This window comes from Heloderma suspectum, chromosome 14 (genome assembly GCF_057233095.1).
Source record: "Heloderma suspectum isolate Gila_16-S chromosome 14, 16-S_ref, whole genome shotgun sequence".
NCBI classification, from domain to species: Eukaryota; Metazoa; Chordata; class Lepidosauria; order Squamata; family Helodermatidae; genus Heloderma; species Heloderma suspectum.
In genome coordinates, this window is record NC_139471.1 from 17,771,021 (window position 1) to 17,793,379 (window position 22,359).

The 22,359-nt window shown below is 46.5% G+C and overlaps 1 protein-coding gene across 1 annotated transcript in view; it reads right to left on the reverse strand.

Annotated features, from left to right (window-relative positions):
- LOC146335728 (uncharacterized) overlaps nucleotides 1-20,256 on the reverse strand; it is a 31,200-nt gene extending 10,944 nt beyond the window's left edge. The window contains exons 1-3 of the mRNA XM_084821503.1: nucleotides 19,905-20,256; nucleotides 13,061-13,208; nucleotides 6,489-6,678 (exon numbers count right to left, since the gene is read on the reverse strand). Of these exons, the coding sequence (XP_084677629.1) occupies nucleotides 6,489-6,678; nucleotides 13,061-13,208; nucleotides 19,905-19,973 (407 nt within the window). The 5' untranslated portion in view covers nucleotides 19,974-20,256. The remainder of the gene's footprint in view (nucleotides 1-6,488; nucleotides 6,679-13,060; nucleotides 13,209-19,904) is intronic.
- Between the last annotated feature and the right edge of the window lie 2,103 nt (nucleotides 20,257-22,359).

The window sequence follows — 22,359 nt, forward strand, 5'->3', positions numbered from 1 at the left end:
CAGTATAGAAATGTAATAAACAAACTAACAAATAACTTCTGTGTCTGGCATGCTGGGTCAGCACCGTGTCCTTGCCCCACCCACCACTCCTTGGTTGTGATCTGAACAACTCCCCTTTCTGCAATAGCTATTTTCAGTGGAGGGAAACTTCCAGTGGAAGCCTTTGTCCTGCTACAAATAGGGCGATGTGCCATATCAGGACTGTAGTGAGGGCAAAGGCTTAAAACCCTTGCTCTTCACATGTGGGGGCTTGGCTTAGTCCTAGCATAGATTCATTCCATGTCACACCCAATATATTTTAAGATACCAGTCCTATGGTCCATGGGTGAACGAACCAAGGACTATAGGATAGCTTGGATTCCATTGGAAGGGGGAGTTGGAGATCCACCCTCCTCCCCCACCTCCTCCCAGCCAGCTGTCTCTCTCTCTGAGACTGGGAACTTGACTTTGGAGAGGGGGGGAAAGGGGGCATTCTGAAAGACCAGGGTATGATTTCTACTGAGCTTCCTCCAGCATCCTTCCTTCCTTCCCCCTCCAAAGCACCCTTGCTAGATGGGCTGAAAAGCCTGTGTAGTGGAAAAACAAACAAACAAACCCACAAGTAATGGAGGGTGGGGAGGCAAAGATCGCCTCCACCATTCCTCCTGCCCTGCTGGCTTCAGCCCAGCAGGGCATCGGAATCTTGGAAGCTTCTGAGTTTGGAGGCCCTCAAGCAGTGAGGGCGCCATCGATAGGCAAACAAAGGCAAACAAAAGAAAGCAAAATGCCAAGGGATCCTTGAATGGTACCTAACAGACAGCTGTCTGATTGCCTCAACTCATCTATTTAATTCTTGACAGTTTCTCTCACTTGTCATTATCTTATGTGTTTTCCCCCTGCCGAAATCTCAGGTTTGCTGTGGGCTAAGCATGAACTTCTTTTACAGTTCTGTCTGATTCCCCCCTGGAGTACAAGCCATGGGAAGTTGGATGTCTATATCAGTGAGTCAAATCTTGTAAATTATTCCAGTTCTGAACATTCCAGGCCTATGTTGGAGGGTCTCTGGTAATGGAAATGGGGAATCCCAAAGTGCCTCTTAAGACTAAAGTCTGTCCCACCCCCCCACACACACACACTTTAGGCACCATAGAAAGGACTGATGAGGAGCTGGGATGACAGCAATCTAGAATTCCCTTGAAAGTAAATCTTTCATCTTCATAAAATAAACATAGATTTTCTACCATGAAATATACATAAAAAATGTTTAAACATGTTAATTATTAAACCAATATTGATTCATATTGGATGAAGCTCTAAAGAGGAACGAGGGAAAGGGGTGGATATAAAATTGTCTAATGTAGTTAATACTGTCTCTACAGATGCTTTGTATCAATATTCATCAAATCCAAACCACCAATAATCGTAAAAATGACAGGGTGTATTTATGATCTTCATTGGATGAACATTGAGTCTGTAGGAAGGGATCTAAGTGAAGGATCATTCAGATGTAAGTGACTGAGTTTATTTTCTTCCATTTCTCCTTGTCATTTGAGAAGCAAATCAGAGATCTGGACATCCACATTTGTTAAAATTCCTAGGGAGGTGGACCCTGTAAAGCAGGGGTGGGGAAAATCTACAGAGGTGGCCCTCTAGAGGTCGCTCGACTTCCACACCCATCAGCCCCAGCTAGCATGGCCAACGAACAGGGAATTGTAATCTAACAACACCTGGATGGCACCAGTTGCCCCATCACTGCTTTATAGTACAGTTAAACTATGGAACTCACTTCCACAGGATGTAGTAATGGCCACCAATTTGGATGGCTTTGAAAGGGGTTAGACAAATTCCTGGAGGAAAAGTAAGGATGTACGAAAGTCACTTCCCTTTCCACGGATTATGTTTCTGGTAGGGATGGCGGAGAATTTCTCCATGAATCTCCAGGAGGCCGAATGCCAACGCATTTGGCCCCCCGAAATTGGTGGTGAAATTCTCCGCCGGCCCCCCGCCCCCCCCCCCGGGATGGGACTTACCTCGTGCGAATGTCCCTCTCGGCGGCGGGTCCCGGCGGCGTTTCAGTGGCGTTTCGGCGGGGGCGGTGGCGGCAGCCAGTCTTCTGACCGGCTGCCGCTGCCGCCATTACAAAAAAAAAAAAAAAAGTAAAAAAAAACAACACATACCCGTGATAGGCTACGTAACGATTTACGTAGCCTATCATGGCTAGATTTCCAAAGTCAGCCATGATAGGCTACATAAATCATCACGTAGCCTATCACGGGTGACTTTGGGGGGGGGAAAAAGCACGTACGCAAATGGCGGTGCCCATGGGGCGCCACCATTTGCGTTCCTTAGTTTGGCACGTCTAGTCTACATAAAAATTTACGTAGACTACGGCGAAAATAAGGACAACGTAAATAGCGTTCCCTTATTTTCTCCGTAGTCTACGTAAATCTTTACGTAGACTAGACATGCCAAACTAAGGAACACAAATGGCGGCGCCCCATGGGAGCTGCCATTTGCGTACGCGCTTTTTTTTTTCAAAGTCACCCGTGATAGGCTACGTGACGATTTACATAGCCTATCACGGCTGAATTTGGAAATCTAGCCGTGATAGGCTACGTAAATCGTTACGTAGCCTATCATGGGTGTGTGTGTGGTTTTTTTTACTTTACTTCTTTTTTCATGGCCGGGGAGACGGGGCACCCCTCTCCGGCCTGAATTTCGGCGGTGAGGGTTGGGGAGCCTCCCCCCCGGCCTGAATTTCGGCCAGGCAAGGCGGGGCGCCTCCCCCCCTCGCCTGAAATTCGGGGGGAGAAGCGAAGCGCCTCCCCCCCACCGCGAAGCAAGCTGCGGGACCAGGTAAGTCCTTTTCGTCCATCCCTAGTTTCTGGTGTGTGGGGGAGGCATTCCATCCCTCCCCCCGGAATCCTCGACGGGGGGGAGGCACTCCATTCCTCACCCCCGGAATCCTCGACTGGCCGGCTGTGCTCCACGGTGGCTCTGCGGAGCAGCTCGCCAGGCCCAGGCCAGAGCCGCCCGCAGCCGGTTTTCTGGCCGCGGAGGGCTCTGGGTAAAATAAACAAACAAACCGCATACGCAAATGGCGGTGGCTACGGCCGCCATCATTTGAGTTCCTTATTTTTGGCCGTCTTAGTCTACGTAATTATTTACATAGACTATAATGGCGAAAATAAAGGGGAACGCAAATAGCGCCCGCTACGCTATTTGCGTTCCCCTTTATTTACACCGTAATAGTCTACGTAAATATTTATGTAGACTAAGACAGCCAAAAATAAGGAATGCAAATGGCGGCGGCCATAGCCGCCACCATTTGCGTACACACTTTTTTTTTTTTACCTGCCATGATAGGCTACGTAAATACTTACGTAGCCTATCATGGACTCCGCAGGGACGCTAAAGACATCCCTGCGTTAGCCGTGATAGGCTACATATGTATTTACGTAGCCTATCACAGCATGAAACAAGAAGTGAATGGCAGCCGCAGGGTGGCCGCAATTCAAAAATTGGTGCTGACGGGAGCAGGTAAGTGCTCCATTTCGTGCGATTTTCGTGGGGTGGAGTGGGGCGGGGGCTTCGTCCTGCTTGACTTTCGTGGGTTGGGGGAGGCGGGGGCTTCGTTCCACGATGGATTTTGCGGGGCCGAATGCACTTGCAATTCTCTGACATCCCTAAGGAAAAGGCTATCAATGGCTACTAGTCTTGATGGCTACGCGCTACCTCCAGTACCAGAGGAAGTGAGCATATGTACACCAGAAAAGAAAGGGGAATGCAAATACCGTACTGGGCGCTATTTACGTTCCCCTTTCTTGTCTTCGTCTTAGTCTACGTAAATATTGACGTAGACTAAGATGGCGAAAAATAAGGAACGCAAATGGCGGCGGCCATACTACGCATTTTTTGTTTTTTAAAAAACCCAGACGTGATAGGCTACGTAAGTCTTTATGTAGCCTATCACATCTATGGGGGGGGGGAAAGAGAAAAAAACACAGACTGCAAATGGCGGTGGCGGCAGCCGGTCGGAAGACCAGCCGCCGCCACCACTGAAGCCGCCGCTGGAGCCGCTGCCGTCCAAAACATCCGCCTCAGGTAAGTCTCGTCCCAGGGGGGATTCGTGGGGGGCAGGTGGGGTGGCAGGCCATTCCGCGATGGATTTATGGGGGCTGAATGCACTGGCATTCAGCCTCACTGAGATCCATCGCGGAATTCTCTGACATCCGTAACTGTGAGGAGGGCTTCCCCTGAAGATCTCAGGGCACAAGTAGGCTCATAGGGGAGAATGCGGTCTTTCAGATGACCTGGACCTGAGCTGTTTTGGGCTTTATAGGACATGACCAGCACTTTGAAATGTGCCTGGAAACAGACTGGGAGCCAGTGAAGCTGTTTCCGCAGGGGAGTGGTATGCTCCCTGTAGCCAGCCCCAGTCAGCAGTCTGGCAGCAGATCTTTGAACCAGCTGAAGTTTCTGAGAAACTTCAAACTGAGAAACTGAGAAATATGGATGGCGGAGAAATCCACCACAGACTCCAATGAGGCTGGGTTCTTTAGAATCCTCCCCCCCCCCCGGAGTCCGTGGCGGAATGGACTACTTCCCCCTCGCCACCCTGCAAAGTTCTGTCAGGACGGACCCTACCTGCTGCCGGCCGGGTCCGGGTCCATCCTCTTCAATCCGCAGCCATCCGCTGCTGGGCTGTGGACGCAAATGCCATTTGCTTGTGCAGCCCAGCAGTGGATGGAAGTCTGGCTGCAGACAGGCCTGACTGGCAGCTCTGCGGACTCACCGTAAAGCGGAGCCAGATGGGGAGGATTCCAGAGGGAGGGACGGATCACCTCCCCCCCCCCCGTGGACACCCTGAACCAGACTGGTGAGTGGAGTTCGTACACCCCTACCGAGAAACCCATTTCACAGCAGTCCCTGCTGCTGGTAAGAAAATTTATCAATTTTAAAAAAGGAGGGAGGGAGAAGGCTCCTTGGTGGGTGCTAAGAAATATGTCGGGAGAGTGCATTGGGGCCCATGGACACCATGTTGCCTACCTGTAGTCTAAGGCGTTGGTGGGAAATTCTGGCCCATCAGCTGAATGCAGCCCTCCAGACCTCCCAATGAAGCCCACCAGCTCTCCCCACCAGGACACATCCCTCTCCTCAGCCATGCCCCTCTGCCCAGAGCCTTCAATAGTGGGGACACAGCTAAAGAGCCAGGAAAAGGAGTGTGAGTCTCCTTTACAGCACTACTTGGCTGTTTCCTTGCCATTGTCTGAGCATCACAACTAACACGGGTGCATAGTAGGGATGTCAGAGAATTCCGCCACGGAACTCAGTGAGGCCAAATGCCAGTGCATTCGGCCCCCCGAAATCCATCGCAGAATGAAGCCCCCGCCTCCCCCAACCTACGAAAGTTGGGCGGGACAAAGCCCCCACCCCCCCAACCCATGAAAGTCGCACGAAATGGAGAACTTACCTGCTCCCATCGACGCCGACTTGCGAATGGCCACCGCCCTGCGGCCACCATTCGCTTCTTCTCCACGGCCGTGATAGGCTACGTAAATACATATGTAGCCTATCACGGCTAACGCAGGGACGCCTTTTGCGTCCCTGCGGAGGCCGTGATAGGCTACTTAAGTATTTCCATAGCCTATCATGGCAGGCTTAAAAAAAAAAACGCGTACGCAAATGGCGGCGGCTATGGCAGCCGCCATTTGCGTTCTGTATTTTTTGCCATTTTAGCCTACGTAAATATTTACGTAGGCTATTACAGCCAAAAAAAGGGGAACGCAAATGGTGCCCACTACGTCATTTGCGTTCCCCTTTATTTTGCCGTAATAGCCTACATAAATATTTACGTAGGCTAAAACGGCGAAAAATACAGAATGCAAATGGCGGCCATCGTAGCCGCCGCCATTTGCATATGCGTTTTTTTTTTAGGCCTGCCATGAGAGGCTATGTAAATACTTGCATAGCCTATCATGGCTCACTACAGGGACTCAAGTGGCGGCGGCTACGGCCGCCGCCATTTGCATCCCTGCTGCCCAGTGGCTGAATGTCCAGCCGTGGGCGGAGCCGGCCAGCGGCTCCGCGGAATCACCGTGGAGTGGAGCCGGCCAGGTAGTATTCCATGGGGGGGTGCGACCGGAGCGCCTCTCCCCCATCGAGGATTCTGGGGGGAGGGACAGAGCACCTCCCCCCCAGCCGCGAATGAATCCGCGAAATGGTAAGTGACTTTCGTACATCCCTAGCGCATAGGAAGCTGTCTTATATGGAGTCAGAGACGTTGGTCCATCTAGCCCAGTATTGTTAGCACTAACTGATGGCAGATGTCCAGGGTTCCAGGCAGGATTCTTTCCCAGCCCTACCTGGAGATGCTGAAGACTGAAGGTACAACGTTCTGTGCTCTATCACTGAGCTACAGACCCTCACCAGACATGTCCCTTCCCTAAACACATGAGGAAAGAGAAAAGGAATGCTCCTTGGGCCTTCATTAGGCCCTAAATCCTTACCCAACATTGACCAGAACTACCACCGCAATGATCAAATGGAACTGTAGTTCAGGGCCTCCAGCTGCTGCTGCTGCTGCTGCTGCTGCTTCTTCTTCTTCTTCTTCTTCTTCTTCTTCTTCTTCTTCTTCTTCTTCTTCTTCTTCTTCTTCATCTTTGTCTTCTTTTTTTCTTCTTCTTCCAAAGGACCGCACTGTCAAGAGCATAATTTACAAGCGAGAGAAAAAGAAACCCTTTCAGTTTGTGCCTAGCAATGATCCACTAAGCTGTGTATGTAATTTCTGTCTAATGTGAGATTCGGAAGTGTGTATTAAATGGAATTTGGTCATTAAAAACATATTTGTGGGACTTTTCAAATGCCTCTGCCCAAGATACATAGCACATCAACTGTCATTAAATCTCAGCAAACAAATTGGAAATAATAATCAGCATTTGGTTGTTGGTTAATTTGATTTTGATGTTCGTTAAAATGAAATAAGGTTGTTTACTTTCTTCCTCCCCCCACTTTTTAGCACAAGCTGGAAGGCCTCTCTTCACCTCCTGAACTCCCAGCTTGCATGTTTACAATTCTGAAGGGATTCACCTCAGTTCTGAAAAAGGATTTCTGCTTGGAGGCCTGTCAAGACATAGTACCCTATGATGATAAGATGTCTTCCTGATATGCTAGTGATATGTTAAGGCAGCTTCACATTTCTCTGGACTTTTCCCCCTTCCCTGGCACACATTCATGTTTATATCAGAAAAAAAGATCATGAAAACATCACAGTCAGATATGGGGCGGGGGGTTGGTAGGAAAGCTGTTTGTTTGTTTGTGGTATTTATACCACACTTGCTAATCGAAGTTATCAAGGAGGCTTACAATAGATTTACAATATATAAAAACAGAAAAGAGTTATTAGCAAGGGGGCAACAAGGTTGGACTCAATGTCTTGTAGGCCACTTCCAACTCTGCTATTGTATGATTCTCCAGACTTAAGATCAGGGTTGGCAACCTGATGCACCCCAGATGTTTTGGACTACAGTCCCCAGCCAACATGGTCAGGGATTAGCCAGTGCAGGATAGTTTCCTTCACAGTAAATGAAAATGAAACAATGGAGGTAGAAAGAATATATCCTTCAGCAATGTATAACTGGGGTTGGTGGTGGGCCTCCTACAGTGATCCATGGTAGGGATGGCAGAGAATTCCGGCACGGATCTCGGTGAGGCTGAATGCCAGTGCATTCGGCCCCCCAAACTCCGTGGCGGAATGGCCTGCCCCCCCGCCCCCCCGGATCCCCCCGGGACAAGACTTACCTGGGGCGGATCTTCCAGGCAGTTGCGGCTCCGGCAGCAGCTCCGGCGGCGGCGGCAGCTGATCTTCCGACCGGCTGCCGCCACCACCATTTCCAGTCTTGTAAAAAAAAAGATGTAATAGGCTATGTAAAGATGTATGTAGCCTATCATGGCTAGGTTAAAAAACACACACACACACAGACGACATGATAGGCTACATAAATCTTTACATAGCCTATCATGGCTGGGTGGGTTTAAGAACAACAACAACTGTGTATGCAAATGGCAGCGGCTACGGCCGCTGCCATTTGCGTTCCTTATTTTTCGCCGTCTGAATATACGTAAATATTTACGTAGACTATGACAGCAAAAATAAAGGGGAACGCAAATAGTGTAGCGGGCGCTATTTGCGTCCCTTTTTGATTTGCCATTTTAGCCTACGTAAAGGTTTAAATACGTAAATATTTACGTAGGCTAAAACGGGGAATCAAAAAGGGACGCAAATAGCGCCCGCTACGCTATTTGCATTCCCCTTTATTTTTGCCGTCATAGTCTACATAAATATTTACGTAGATTAAGACAGCCAAAAATAAGGAACGCAAATGGCGGTGGCCGTAGCCATTTTTTGGTTTTGTTTTTTTTTTCCCCAGAGCCCTCCGCGGCCGGAAATCCAGCTGCGGACAGCTCTGGCCTGACTGGGCCTGGCTGGCTGCTCCGCAGAGCTGCTGCGGAGCACAGCCGGCTGTGGAGGATTCCGGAGGGGAGGAACGGATCGCCTCCCCCCCCCTCGAGGATTCTGGGGGAGGGACAGAACACCTCCCCCCCACCATCCACATAATCTGCGGAAAGGTAAGTGACCTTCATACATCCCTAATTACCCATCCAGAAAGGAAAAAGTTAAAAAATCACACCTACGAAAGGGTTTTCAATGACACTAGGTCATGCATTTGTCCAGCTATAGCTACCCCCCCCCCCCACGGTGGCATTGTGAGGCAGTGAGATAGGGGATATAGGTATTGCTGGACAAATGAGAGATAGTGACATACTGAGATAGCGAGATAGGGGGAAAGTGTAAGTGCTGCCAACGAAAGTGCTATTTCAGTTTAACACTTTTAAGTTTTTTTAAAGAAGTCAGAGGTTGCCTGGAGCACATTTCTGAGTAGACACAAAGGTGTTTGTGCTGGGAATGGAAGGGAAAGAAAGGGATGGGAAACCAGCCCCCTTTCTAAACCCAAAGTTGCTCAGGATCGGATGATCAAAGGTGGAAGTAGTTACTTCCGCATGGCAATAAACTAAACAATGGAGAGTCACAGCTTCGAGAAAACAGTTTACAGCCTTTAGGGGATTAGTGCTTTAAAATGTGCTATTTCAAGGGGGGGGGGTCTCTTTAAATTCTGATGTGCTCATTCAGGGGACAAGCCTCATTGATCACAAGAGGAGTTACTTCTGAGTAGACACTAATTGGTTTGTGCTGGGAAACAAAGGGACAGGAAACACCCCTTGACCATGGTCACAGTGAAAAGCACACCCAAGGTAGCATACCTGAGGTAAATGAGGGGGTTGGGGCACACAATAACTATACCATGGACAACCTAAGGAAAAGAATTGGACTTTAAGCAGTCTCAGGAAATCTATGTTTTTTCCCCATGATAAGCTTTGGGGTGGCTGCTGGATGGTCATCACGTTGTGTATCCCTAACGACCTCCAAACGCAGCCAGCTCAGAGAAAATCACTGGTGGAGACACCCCCCTCCCTATACATCACCTGACCACAGCCATCCATGAATTGGTAACCTCAAGATTTGCTATTATGATCCACTTCATGTGGGGATGTCCCAGAGACTGGGTCGGAAGCTGCTACTAATGCACAGTGCTCAGATTTCTAGATTGCTCAGTGCTCCTAGCATACATGCATGACTCTGTCCTATGCTGAAAGCTCTGCAGTGGCTGCCAGTTAGCTACCAGGACATGTTCAAGGTGTTATTGTTGGTTTTTAAGCCCTTAAACAGCTCAGGACCAGGTTATTTCTCCTGTATAGGCCACCCAGCCTGACACCCACTGTATGGAATGATCTCCCCATCAAGATCAGGCAGGCTCCTATGAGGTGTTTCTGTTACAATTGAAGATGTATTCATTTGCCCAGGTGTTTTCCTGACCACAAGAATTGCCGGCTACCCTTGGTTATTTTAATGAGATATTTTATTCTGTTGTTATTATTTTAGGGTTGTATGGATTGTTTTTGCTGTATTTTATTATGTTTTCATTTGTGTACCCCTTTGGGATTTTTTTTTTAAATGAAAGATAGTATAGAAATTTTCTGAAATAAATAAATAACCACACAAGACATTGGGTATATGACTGCAGCAGGTGCTGGCTGGAACTCACTCAAGGACAGCTGTTGTCTTAGCAACATGCAGAAGCCATCCAAGGCTGCAGGGAGGCTGGCTGGTTTGGAGCTGCTATTAATCCCCTCCCCTCTGAAGAGCTGTCTTTGTTTCCTAAAGGGCTACTGCCCAATTCTGAATCTCCTATGGTGTAAGGGCAGTGTGGACTGCATAAGGAAACACCTTCTGAGTCTGAAGAGTCTGATCAAGCTATGTCCCCTGGCCTGGAGGGTCCTGGAGTAACAGACGATGGCTCACTGGATGATGAATTCAGGGCAAAGAATGTAACTTATATGGGAGGAGATGTTTCTTTAGATATTCTGTCCCCAAGCTGCTTAGGGCTTTAAAGTTCAAAACTAACATCATCATCATCAATAATAATAATATTAATAATATTATTAATATTAAGAAGTGAGCAAAGTCCACCAACATTGAAACAATGATTCCCCAACATCAACTTCGCTGGACCGGCCATGTTGTTCGAATGCCTGATTATCATCTTCAAAAGCAGCTACTCTATTCCCAACTTTTGAATGGAAAACGGAATATTGGTGGACAGCAAAAGAGATTTAAAGATGTTCTTAAAGCTAATCTAAAAAAATGTAAAGTAAGCATTGAGAACTGGGAAGCTCTAACCTCTGAGCGTTCCAACTGGAGGTCAGCCTATATTAAAGGCACTATGGACTTTGAAGAAACATGAGTACAGAGTGAAAGGGAGAAACAAGCTCAGCAGAAGGCACGTCAAGCAAACCCTCATTGTGACCTCATCGTGACCGCCTTCCATCTGGAAACCAATGTCCTCACTGTGGGAGGCTGTGTGGATCCAGAATTGCCCTTCACAGCCACCTGCAGACCCACTGCTAAGACTCTGTCTCTGGAAGACAATCTTACTCAGTCAGTAGTGATCGCCATGATGATGATGATATTATCATTATTCTCCCATCAGTGTGCCTGTAATGTCAGCTCATCATCACATGAACGCTGTACTGATTCGCCAAAGTATTTCTAAGCTGCCTTTAGAAATAGCTGCAAAGCAACACTTAATAGGCTGACCTACCTAATGATGCCCCGATGCTGAAATATTGCATTGAACCTCACTCCTCCCTTTTTAAACATAGCTCTTCAGTGCTACTTTCCTTAACAACATCTAATTTTAAGGTAGCACTTTGGGATTTCAGTAAGGGAATTACAGGCTGTCCCAGTAGGCCTTCAATCTCATGATATTTATCCCATCAGCTGTGTCTCTAGTGAGCCTTCATCCTAGAATGTTTGTCTATTAAATTAAGAGTATTTCAGAGCAGGAGAAACCAGTGGGAATCATGCCGCAATGGCACTCTCTTAACCCTCTTACTGTTACATCATTCACTCTATTGTACACTGTCAAAGGTACTCAGTAGATAGGTTTGCCACTTATTTTCTCCTCCCATTCAGATCCAGATTAGCTAACACAACTTAATAATAATAATAATAGGCAAAAGAGAAGTATCTATACCTAAATCATCTATCATCTGTCTATCATCTCTATCTCTATCATTATATATATATATATATATATATATATATATATATTCATTTCTATACCACCCAATAGCCAAAGCTCTCTGGGTGGTTCACAAAAATTAAAACCAAAAAGCACACAGTAAAACAATATAAATTATAAACGCATTAAACCCACAATATAACAATACAACCAGAATAAAACCTAGCAGCAATGCAGAGATTTAAAATACAGATTTAAAACAGCAAAGCTAAAAGACTAGAAAGCCAAAATGCTAAAATGCCTGGGAAAATAAAAAGGTCTTCACCAGGCGCCAGAAGGAATACAATGTAGGTGCCAGGCGAACCTCACTAGGAAGCTCATTCCACAGCCGGGGTACCACAGAAGAAAAGGCTAGTAGCTGCCCACCTCACTTCCTTTGGTAGGGGCTCACTGAGAAGGGCTGCTGAGGATGATCTTAATAGGGATGGCGGAGAATTCTGCCACGGATCCCAGTGAGGCTGAATGCCAGTGCATTCACCCTCCCAGAATCCATGGTGGAGCGAAGCCCACCCCCCCACCCCACGAAACACATGCAAAATGGAGCCTACCTGGCTGTGGCTCCGGCTCTGGCTCTGGGCCAACCCACAGCAGGGCCTCCAGCCGCCGCTGGGCTGCTGTGGCTGCAAATGATATATACATAGGCCCATGATAGCCTACGTATATATTTACGTAGCCTATCATGGCTAAAGCAGGAACGCAAATGGTGTAGGGGACTCATTTGCATCCCTGCTTTAGCTGTGATAGGCAACGTAAATATTTACATAGCCTATCATGGGCTTGTGTAGGGACACAAATGGCGTCCCCTACACAGGACGCCATTTGCATCCGCAGCAGCCAGGCAGCGGCTGGAGGCCCTGCTGTGGGTTGACCCGGCCAGTGGCTCCACAGCCTGGCCGCAGAGCGGAGCCAGCCGGGCAGGATTTCGGGGGGGAGGAACAGATCGCCTCCCCCCGCATCAAGGATTCTGAGGGGGAGGAACGGATTGCCTCCCCCCACCTGCGGAACCCGGCGGAGCCAGGTAAGTGGGGTTTTGTACACCCCTAGATCTTAAGGTCTGGGTAGGCACATATGGGAGGAGGCGATCCTTCAGATAACCTGGCCCTAAGCCATTAAGGGCTCTAATGTTATTACCAGCACTTTGAATAGGGCCCAGAAATGGACTGGCAGCCAGTGCAGATGGAAAAGTACTGGTGCAACATGAGCTTGTTGGCCAGTCCCTGTTACCAATCTTGCTGCCCTATTTTGGACTAGCTGAAGTTTCCGGACTGGTTTCAAAGGCAGCCCTATGTAGAACTCATTGCAGTAATCCATCTATCTTAGCATGGGATCTCAATGATACCACTGGTATCTCAATGATATTCCATGTATATAATGCATACCAAAGAGTGATTTTTTTCTTCTTCTCTTGCTATGATCCTTTATCATTCCATGTGTGTGCATTTTGCTCATTTGTTTGTTTGATCCCCACCAGGATGAAGACACAACATGGTAATTGGATGAAAGGGCCACCGTTTGATAAACGCAGATCTGAAATGAGCAACCAAATTATTATTATTATTATTATTATTATTATTATTATTATTAAATATACAAAGTATACACAGAGAGAACATATATCTAAAAACAACTTTGTGCAATTAGCCAAACCATAAAACAAAAACAGGATCTATTGAAACGCATCGCATCTTTCCAAAGAACGTTACAGCTTGAAGAGGCAGCTGTGGGGAGGCCCAAAGGGTCTTTCTATTTGGGCAATACTGCCCTGGCTCAATGTGCCAGTTCAGCCAAGTTGCTAATTAATGCCTTTCATTGCCTGCTCACCTTTAGGGTGAGCCAAGGGTGCTCTGTCTGCTCCACCCCACCATGTCTGCTCAGCATTCCATGAGCTAAAGCTTTAAAGGCTCAAGAGGCAGGGAGACCACTTATGCCTTGCCAAAAAAAACCAAAAAAAAACCAAAAACGAAATGCATCACCCCAAAAGAGGACATGCATTTGCCTAAAATTTGCATATAGTCTAACACATCTGGAGGACTCAATTTTGCTAGCCCTGCTATCAGCCATTTTAATAAGTTCAACCCATTTTAGGGACAGGGTTCAGCACACTGGATAGCACCTTTCAGCACCTTGGATAGCACTGAGACATACACTATGGTGGGGCGTGGGAGAGGGCCTTCTCCACTGTGGCACCCCGGTTGTGGAATACCCTCCCATTGGAGACCGGATTGGCGCAGACATTGGTCTCGTTTCAGCGCCGAGTGAAAACATGGCTTTTTACCAAAGCCTTTGAGGGCTAAATGCATTCCCAAGCACATTGTTTTAACTGTTTTATTGTTTTAGAGTTTAACTGGTATTAGTTTGTTTAATAGTTTAATGTGTTTTAGGTGTTTAAATTATTTATTGTTTTATACTGTTTAAATTGATTTTATCTGTATGCCGTCCTGAGATCTTAATTATATAGGGTGGGACAGAAATGTTTTAAATAAATAAATAAACTAAAACCCTGAATAGCATCACAGCCCCTTTGGAACTGGAGTCATCAGCCACCACTGGAGAAGACACACTCAAGTCTGGATGCAACCCAGTTGGCTTTCAAGACCTGTTTCCACTGCAAACCTCATTCTGAGTCGAGTCCATATCAGGTTGTGACTTCCCCCCCCCTTTCGTTCTTTTTTGCCTAGAAGTTTGTATGTATTTCAGTGTGCATTTTTCTCCCATTGACTGAGGCATGTATGCATTTAGAAAACATGTGCATTTTTTCTGTCCATTTCCAAATGTATGGATTTTCTGAATGCATTTTTTTTTAATTGCGAGAATCCTGTTGCTAGCTCAGAAATGTATGGATATCTGGCTGTAAGTTGTACAAAAGATAATGCTATGAGTGGCTACTAGCCTTGATAGCTGTATGCTACCTCTAGTATTAGAGGCAGTGTGATGCCTATGTAGGCATGTATGGATTGTGTTAGATCCATTGCATCTCTGTTTTTGCGGATTGTCGGGCACCTTTCGTTCCATCGTCCACGCATTGATGGAATCTGTTTTTTTGTGTTGTTTCTGAATTTGCACCAATTTGCACATGCACACCTGTGTAAACCCCCCCCCCCCGGGTATTTTCATGCTCTAGCCTGTGGGGGATATGCACTCTTTTGAGGGAATGAGAGGGCTTCAGGTGCTGGAGGGTGGTGGAGCTGGAGGAGCAGAGATCACGGAATACGACAATACGCAATACGACAATGGAACCAATGACCTAGGGAGGCGGTGGGCTCTCCCAAACTGGAGGCATTCAAGATGAGGCTGGACAGCCACCTGTCAGGGATGCTCTGACTTGGATTCCTGCCTTGAGCAGGGGGTTGGACTCGATGGCCTTGTAGGCCCCTTCCAACCCTACTATTCTATGACACTATGATTCTATTCTATGAGTCTTTTTTTTTTTTTTTAACCTCAGGCAGAGAATACATTTTATATACCTAAAATGTAGGTACAGTGTACACCAAACTAAATTTGCTGTGGGAAGTGAAAGCACAAGATCTCAAGATGACATAGGCCCATTCATGTCTTAAAAATACAACCCGGTGTGGCAACATCCAGTACAGTTAAATGAAAGAAATTTTATGCAGCAAGGATAGATAGAACATAGACACAGCAGTGCCGCAAACACTGAGTCTTGACTGAAAATACGCAGTTAGCTAACTTCAGGAATGCAAGATGGTGTGACAGAAATGAGTACAGTTCAAGAATGTATCATTTTAACAAATAATATCTATCAGTTATTGGGGAACATGAACGGGTCAGTGCTATTGCACTTATGTCCTTCTTGTGAGATTTCCATGGGCAGCTGGTTGGCCACTGTGTGAACAGAATCCTGGACTAGATGGACCCTTGGTCTGGTCCAGTAGGGCCCTTCTTATGCTATTGGAGCTGTGAATTGGATAAAATCTGGTCAGAAATAAACTGAATCAGATTTCTTCCCCATCCCAAATAAATGCGCAAGTCTGCATCATTCATGTAGATTGGGGGAAAGAAATATATGAATAAACACAGAGATAAAAGGGAGAAGATACAAATGGGTAGAAAGAAAGATAGGGAAGAAATCAATGAACCAAAGGCACTGAAAGCAGCAGAAGAAAAGAAGAAGTCCTTGCTCCAGTTCCAGAATGAACTAGAGAAATCCTACTTGAGATGGAGTTCTGGAGGTGTGGAATGAACAGCCACAGTAAATCCACAGAACAAGGAGAGACCTGCTCACCTCCCTGCCTGTCATGTACCTTGTGGGTGGGAGTAGCTTTGAGAGTCCCTGAGAGGTGAGGTGAGGCATGTTGTCAGACCGAGAAGGCTACATAATCCTGCCTGGCTCCTATCTAGGACTCTGTTTGCCTGGTGGCAACTGCACACTCTACCTTCAGGGTCCGGTGTCAGTCCAGCTGGTTTCATGTGAGGCCTAGGAATGCTGGAGAAATTCAAGATGGACTAAAATGAGCTTGGATTTCTAAGGATCCGACCTGTGGAATCCGCTGCAGAGTGACCCCCTCAGGCTGTGTGGAGTCTGTGGATTTTCGGATGACTTTTTTTTTTTTTTACTTTTCCGAAATGTACACATATAAATTTGTAGGGAAATACATAAGTTTCCACTGAGGAAACATTAAATGGAATGGGGGACAATATGCTAAATGTTATGTACTAAGGTAAATTATGTAAATACTTTTGGAATTATTTGCGTATTTTTTCTGCATGATGAAAAAAAATGCATCCGTCAGTGGACGGACAATGCAACAAAAGGCACCTGACAATCCACGAAACACAGACGGAGTGGATTTTACACAGTCTGTACATCCCTATGTGGGCCTCCTTTTTATGGAACTCCCTGCCCGAACACTGTGTGTTTCTGGTGCCTCCTGAAAACATCTTCATTTTAGGAACTCTTCCTTGACTGACCCACCATGTTTTTTATCAGAATTCTGTCTCTTAAAAATAACATTTTTTTTTAACATGGAGTTTTATTCTTTTAGCTTACCTTGTATCTCTGGAATCATTCTAGATGTAGAGTGGCATATAGATGTTGTAGATGATAGATAGATAGATAGATAGATAGATAGATAGATAGATAGATAGATAGATGGGCCAAGTAAGAACTCCTCCCCTTTTTTTCTGCAAGCAGATTGTTGTTTACTTGATTGGGTCATTGTTTTAGGGGTGTGTGTGACTAATTCACACTATTACCTCTGGTTGTTCGAAGTCATAGAATCATAGAATCATAGAATAGTAGGGTATCCCCCATCTTGCAACTGTGCATTTGGTTTCTTTTTCCTAGGTGCAGAACCTGGTATTTATCCCTATTAAATGTCATTCTGTTGGTTTCAGCCCAGTGTTCCAGCCTATCAAGATCACTTTGAATTTTGTTTCTGCCTTCCAGGGTATTGGCTATCCCACCCAATGTTGTGTCATCCGCAGATTTGATCAGCATTCCCTGCACCTCCTCCTCCAAGTCATTAAAAAATATTGAAGAGCACTGGGCCCAGCACTGAGCCCTGCAATACCCTGCTTGCGACCTCTCCCCAGTTTGTGAAGATCCCACTGGTACTACTTGAGTCCGATTCTGTAGCCAACTGTGGATCCACCTGATAGTTGTTTCATCTACCGCACTTTTAGCTAGTTTGCTTGCTAACCAGGAGATCAGGGGAGTTTGTTGAAAGCTTTGCTGAAGTGAAAGTATATTAAGTCAACTGGTGCCAGAGAGGTGTGTTTTATATATGAATTAGGCTGGTCCCAATTTGGGCAGGAATTTGTGTGGAAAGATCTGAATAAGTAGGGATTTGAGCATAAGGGTGTACGGATTCCCCACCATCTGTTCTGGTGGGGAATCCATGGGGGGGGGAGGTGATCTGTTCCTCCCCCACCCGAATCCTCCAGAGCAGTTCCGTTCCGCTCGGATTCCGGGGGGGGGGGGAACTGGCTTGGGGGCTTTTGCAACCTTCCTTCCTGCCAGCCAGAGCTGTTCGCCTCCTCCCTGTCCCTGCCAATTGCTTTTTTAAAAAATGTCTTTTTTTAAAAAAAAGTGGCGATCAGGAGGATGTGCCCCTAGACGTATACACAAATAGAGTCATGAGTCTTGCATATAAGGCTGTGTGTCCATAGGCTTATACGCAAGATTAACTGCTCTATTTTGCGTATAAGTCTATGGGCACATCCTGCTGATTGCATGTGCTTTCTCTGACATCCCTAGCTAAGCACCCAGGCATGTTGATAATGCTAGAGGATTCTTTACACCCTGACCTGCCACTCACAGGAACATATGAAGCTGCTGTATACTGAATCAAACAACTGGCACATCCATCCCAATTTTGTCAACAGCACTTGACAGCAGCTCTCCAGGGTTTCAGGGCTGTTGGATTCAGAACAGGGGGTATAGATTTCCCTTGAGGCCACCTGCTTCATCTACCTGAAGCTGTGGGGACTGGGGGAGGGGGAGTGAGTCAGAAAGCCCTCCCTTAACACCTGGATAAGAGTGGTTAACCGTGCCCTATCAATAACCATGTTGAGTTGCCTCACGGCACCAAAGTTAAGTTAAAACTAGCACACTGCAGAGCATGCAGTTGTTCTTATTAATGAAACTGTGGCCTTATTCACCACATCCCCTTGCGTCACCTTGACACAATATCACCTTGATATTCTGCTATGCACTCTCAGCTAGTTCCTGAAAAGTAAACAAGGGGAAAACCTGGCTATTTACTTCACGGAGGATAATTTGGGAATAGGGATGGGTGAGAATTTTGTTAGGTTCATATTTTTAATAGTCATTTAACAACATTTGCAACTTTCTTCATAAATGCAATAAAGCAAGAATGATATCTAACCAAAAATTAAATGTGGGAGAAAGTGGAATAGACAAGTTCACTGAGGGTTTTGAGTGCCTAGCTCTTAAAAGTCTGGCTTTGGTCCCGTATGTATTCAATAATCGGTACCATGCTGATATAAGGCTGCCAGCTCTTTTTCTAACATTTCAGTTTCATTCATTATGTTTCCACACTGCCTGGTAGCCAATGCTCTCTGGGCAGCTTACACAGACTAAACCATAAAACTATAGCATAGTAGCATATATTGTCTCCTTATCTTTAACAGCTACGTGGCAAGCAGGAGTAAGTAACATGATCCTTTCCATACTAGGAATAGCTGTATGTATTATATTTGGGCACTGCCATTTTGAGAATTTTGTTCAGTTCTTCTTTTTTTATAAGAACTGAACAAAATTCACAAAGTGACTTGCCAGGAAGAACATGGGGGGGGGGTAGGTTGCTTTTATTGTTGTTTTCAAAGCAAATGTATGAGAAAATCAAATTAATAGATTGCCCATCTTTGTTTGGAATAGGGATGTGAACCGCCCAGAGAGCTTCAGCTATTGGGCAGCATAGAAATAAATAAATAAATAAATAATAAAAATAAAGTCTGAGAATTTTGTTTCAGTTGGCAAGTCACTCAGATATGCCCCGTTCACAATCCCGCACACAAACTCCGAGTGGGAGTGCATTTTCCCTGAAAACATTGGCAAATTCCCAAACTTGCCCTCACATTTGCAAAATTCGTACTTGAACAATGAGTAAATTTCTCAAAATGCACGCCTTTTCAATCACTAGTCCATGGCATAAATGTGCATAATTTCAAAAGATTTGCACACATTTGGGAATCTCTTGTGCAACTTCCATGTTGGATGTTCATTTTGTGCCATTTTCTCATTTGTGCAAAACACATAGTGATCACAAATGCAAGTGCCAATCGAGGCGAGACAAGCATTCAAGATGAAGCTGGACAGCCACCTGTCAGGGATGCTTTGACTTAGATTCCTGGATTGAACAGGGGGTTGAACTCGATGGTCTTATAGGCCCCTTTCAACCCTACTATTCTATGATTCTATGATTCTACCCCCTTCCCCCCAAGTAGTGAGGTGAATTTGGGAGAAACTTGGCTAGCTTGAACATTGCTTGTTAACTCATCTCTAGCTTGGAACTGGTAGAGAAGAAAAGAAGAGGAAAACCAGAGCCAAATGAGAATTCCTTATTTCCTCTGGAGAGCCACAAAAACAACTGCATTTTGGAGTGTCTTACATTCCAGGATAGTTGAGCAGCTTCAGGCACTGGAATTCCATTGGGTTTACAAGCCATAAGTGGATGGATGACCCCTCTTTCTCAAAGCAAAATGAATATTGTTTTCAGGTCTTTCCCATAATAAACTCACATGATATCCATGCCTTGGATTGTAGGTGTCATTGGGATTTTGATTATCAAATCCATCCATCAGCAGCATGTGTGAAGATTTCACTCTTTTGCTCCCCAGGGGAGCATGACCGCAGCCCAGAGTAATCTTTCCTTTGTATATTTATATATAGCTATAGATATATAGAACCTTCCAGAACAGTGTTAATTGAGCAACAGCAGAACAGTGTCTGGGTTCACCAAGGGTTTTGACAGCAATCTTTTCCAAAGAGAGGTTCCATTTTTCAACAACTCCTCTTTGTGGGCAGATGTCTTCAGAGCTGACAGTTTTATTGCTTTCCATTTTTCAAAAGGCCATGGCTACTGGTTGCGATCTGAAAATATGACAAGTGAGCACACGCTGGGGATGAATTATTAGAGGAAATTTCAAGCCCTTTGTAGAACGGCAAGGATTGTACAATGCAAATGGAAAACCTGGGCCCTAGCTCTCTCTGAGGTGGTAAATCAGTGTCAGGACTGTACCACTTCAGAGCTCACATGAGGCTCACAATACCGATCGTTCCTCCATACCCTCCATCAAATATTTTGTTCATAGCAAACCAGCATGTCAGGGGGACGTGTTCTATCTTAAGCTTCTCCCTAATCTGCTAGATTTCCAGGTATAGGACAGTTTGTAACGAGGCATTCATTGCCTCATGAACTCAAGCAATCATCTCCCCTTCAAATCCGGTTAGATGGTATGAGCCATGAAGGGCAAGAAAGAAGTGGACAGAAGGTAGGTTGCAGCCTGTCTACATCCTCAGGCTGCAATGATTGAAGCACATATATTTACATTACATCTTTATTACCTTTATATCCCATCTTCTATTATGGAACTCAAGGAAGCGACGGGGTGCACAAAAGCCACTTACCTGGTCTCGCAGCTTGCTTCGCGGTGGGGGGGAGGCGCTTCGCTGCTCTCCCCGAAGTTCAGGCTTGGGGGGGGGAGGCTTCCCACCTCGCCCGGCCAAAATTCAGGCCAGGGGTGAGACTTCCCGCCTCGCCCGGCCGAAATTCAGGCCAGGGGTGAGACTTCCCGCCTCGCCCGGCCGAAATTCAGGCCAGGGGTGAGACTTCCCGCCTCGCCCGGCCGAAATTCAGGCCGGGGAGGAGGTGGCTCGCCTAGCCCGGCTGCGAAATAAAAAGTAAAAAACAAAACAAAAACGCCCCCGTGATAGGCTACGTGACGATTAACGTAGCCTATCACGGCTAGATTTGCAAAGTCAGCCGTGATAGGCTACGTTAATCGTCACGTAGCCTATCACGGATGACTTAAAAAAAAAACGCATACGCAAATGGCGGCCCCCATAGGGAGCCGCCATTCGCGTTCCTTATTTGGTCGCTGTAGTCTACGTAAATCTTTACGTAGACTACGGCGAAAATAAGGGCAACGCAAATAGCGTTGCCCTTATACTCGCCGTAGTCTACGTAATCTTTACATAGACTACAGCGACCAAATAAGGAACGTGAATGGCGGCTCCCTATGGGGGCCGCCATTAGCCGTACGCGCTTTTTTTTTTTTTTAAGTCACGTGTGATAGGCTACGTGACGATTTACGTAGCCTATCATGGCTGACTTTGCAAATCTAGCCGTGATAGGCTACGTTATTTGTCACGTAGCCTATCACGGGGGCTTTTTTTTTTACTTTTATTGGAATGGCGGCTGCGGCAGCCGGTCGAAAGACTGGCTGCCGCCTCTGCCCCTGTCGAAGACCCGCCGAACCGCCGCCGGGACCGGCTGCCGGGAGGGACATTCGGGAAAGGTAAGTCCCATCCCGGGGGGGTGCGGGGTGCAGGGGGGGTGCAGTTAATTTCTCCCTGAAACTTCAGGGGGCCGAGTGCCAATGTGTTCGGCCCCCCGAAGTTTCGGGGAGAAATTCTCCCCCATCCCTAGAAGTGTATATGGATTTTTCAGGAGGTCTCCCATCCAGACATTGACTGAACCCAGAGCTGCTTACATCATGTGCCCTTGGACCATACCATGGGATCAAATGTGGCTCCATGGATCTCCGGTAACATATTTCCAAAGAGGAGGTTATAGCAGGCATCATAAATCTAGCACTCTATTAGGGATGTCGGAGAATTTCTCCATGAATCTCCGGGAAGCCAAATGCCAATGCATTGGGCCCCTGAAATTGATGGAGAAACGGTCCGCCCCCCCGCCCCGCCCAGAATGGGACTTACCTTTGTTGAATGTCCCTGGCGGCAGCGGCTCCTGGCGGCAGTTCAGCGGCGGTTTGGTGGCGGCAGTGGCGGCAGACGGTCTTCCGACCGGCTGCCGCCGCTGCCATTTCCAAGTAAAAAAACAACAACAACAAACATGATAGGCTACGTAAAGATTTATGTAGCCTATCGTGGCTAGATTTTCAAAAAACACCGTGATATAGCATTGCCCTTATTTTCGCCGTAGTCTACGTAAATGTTTACGTAGACTACACG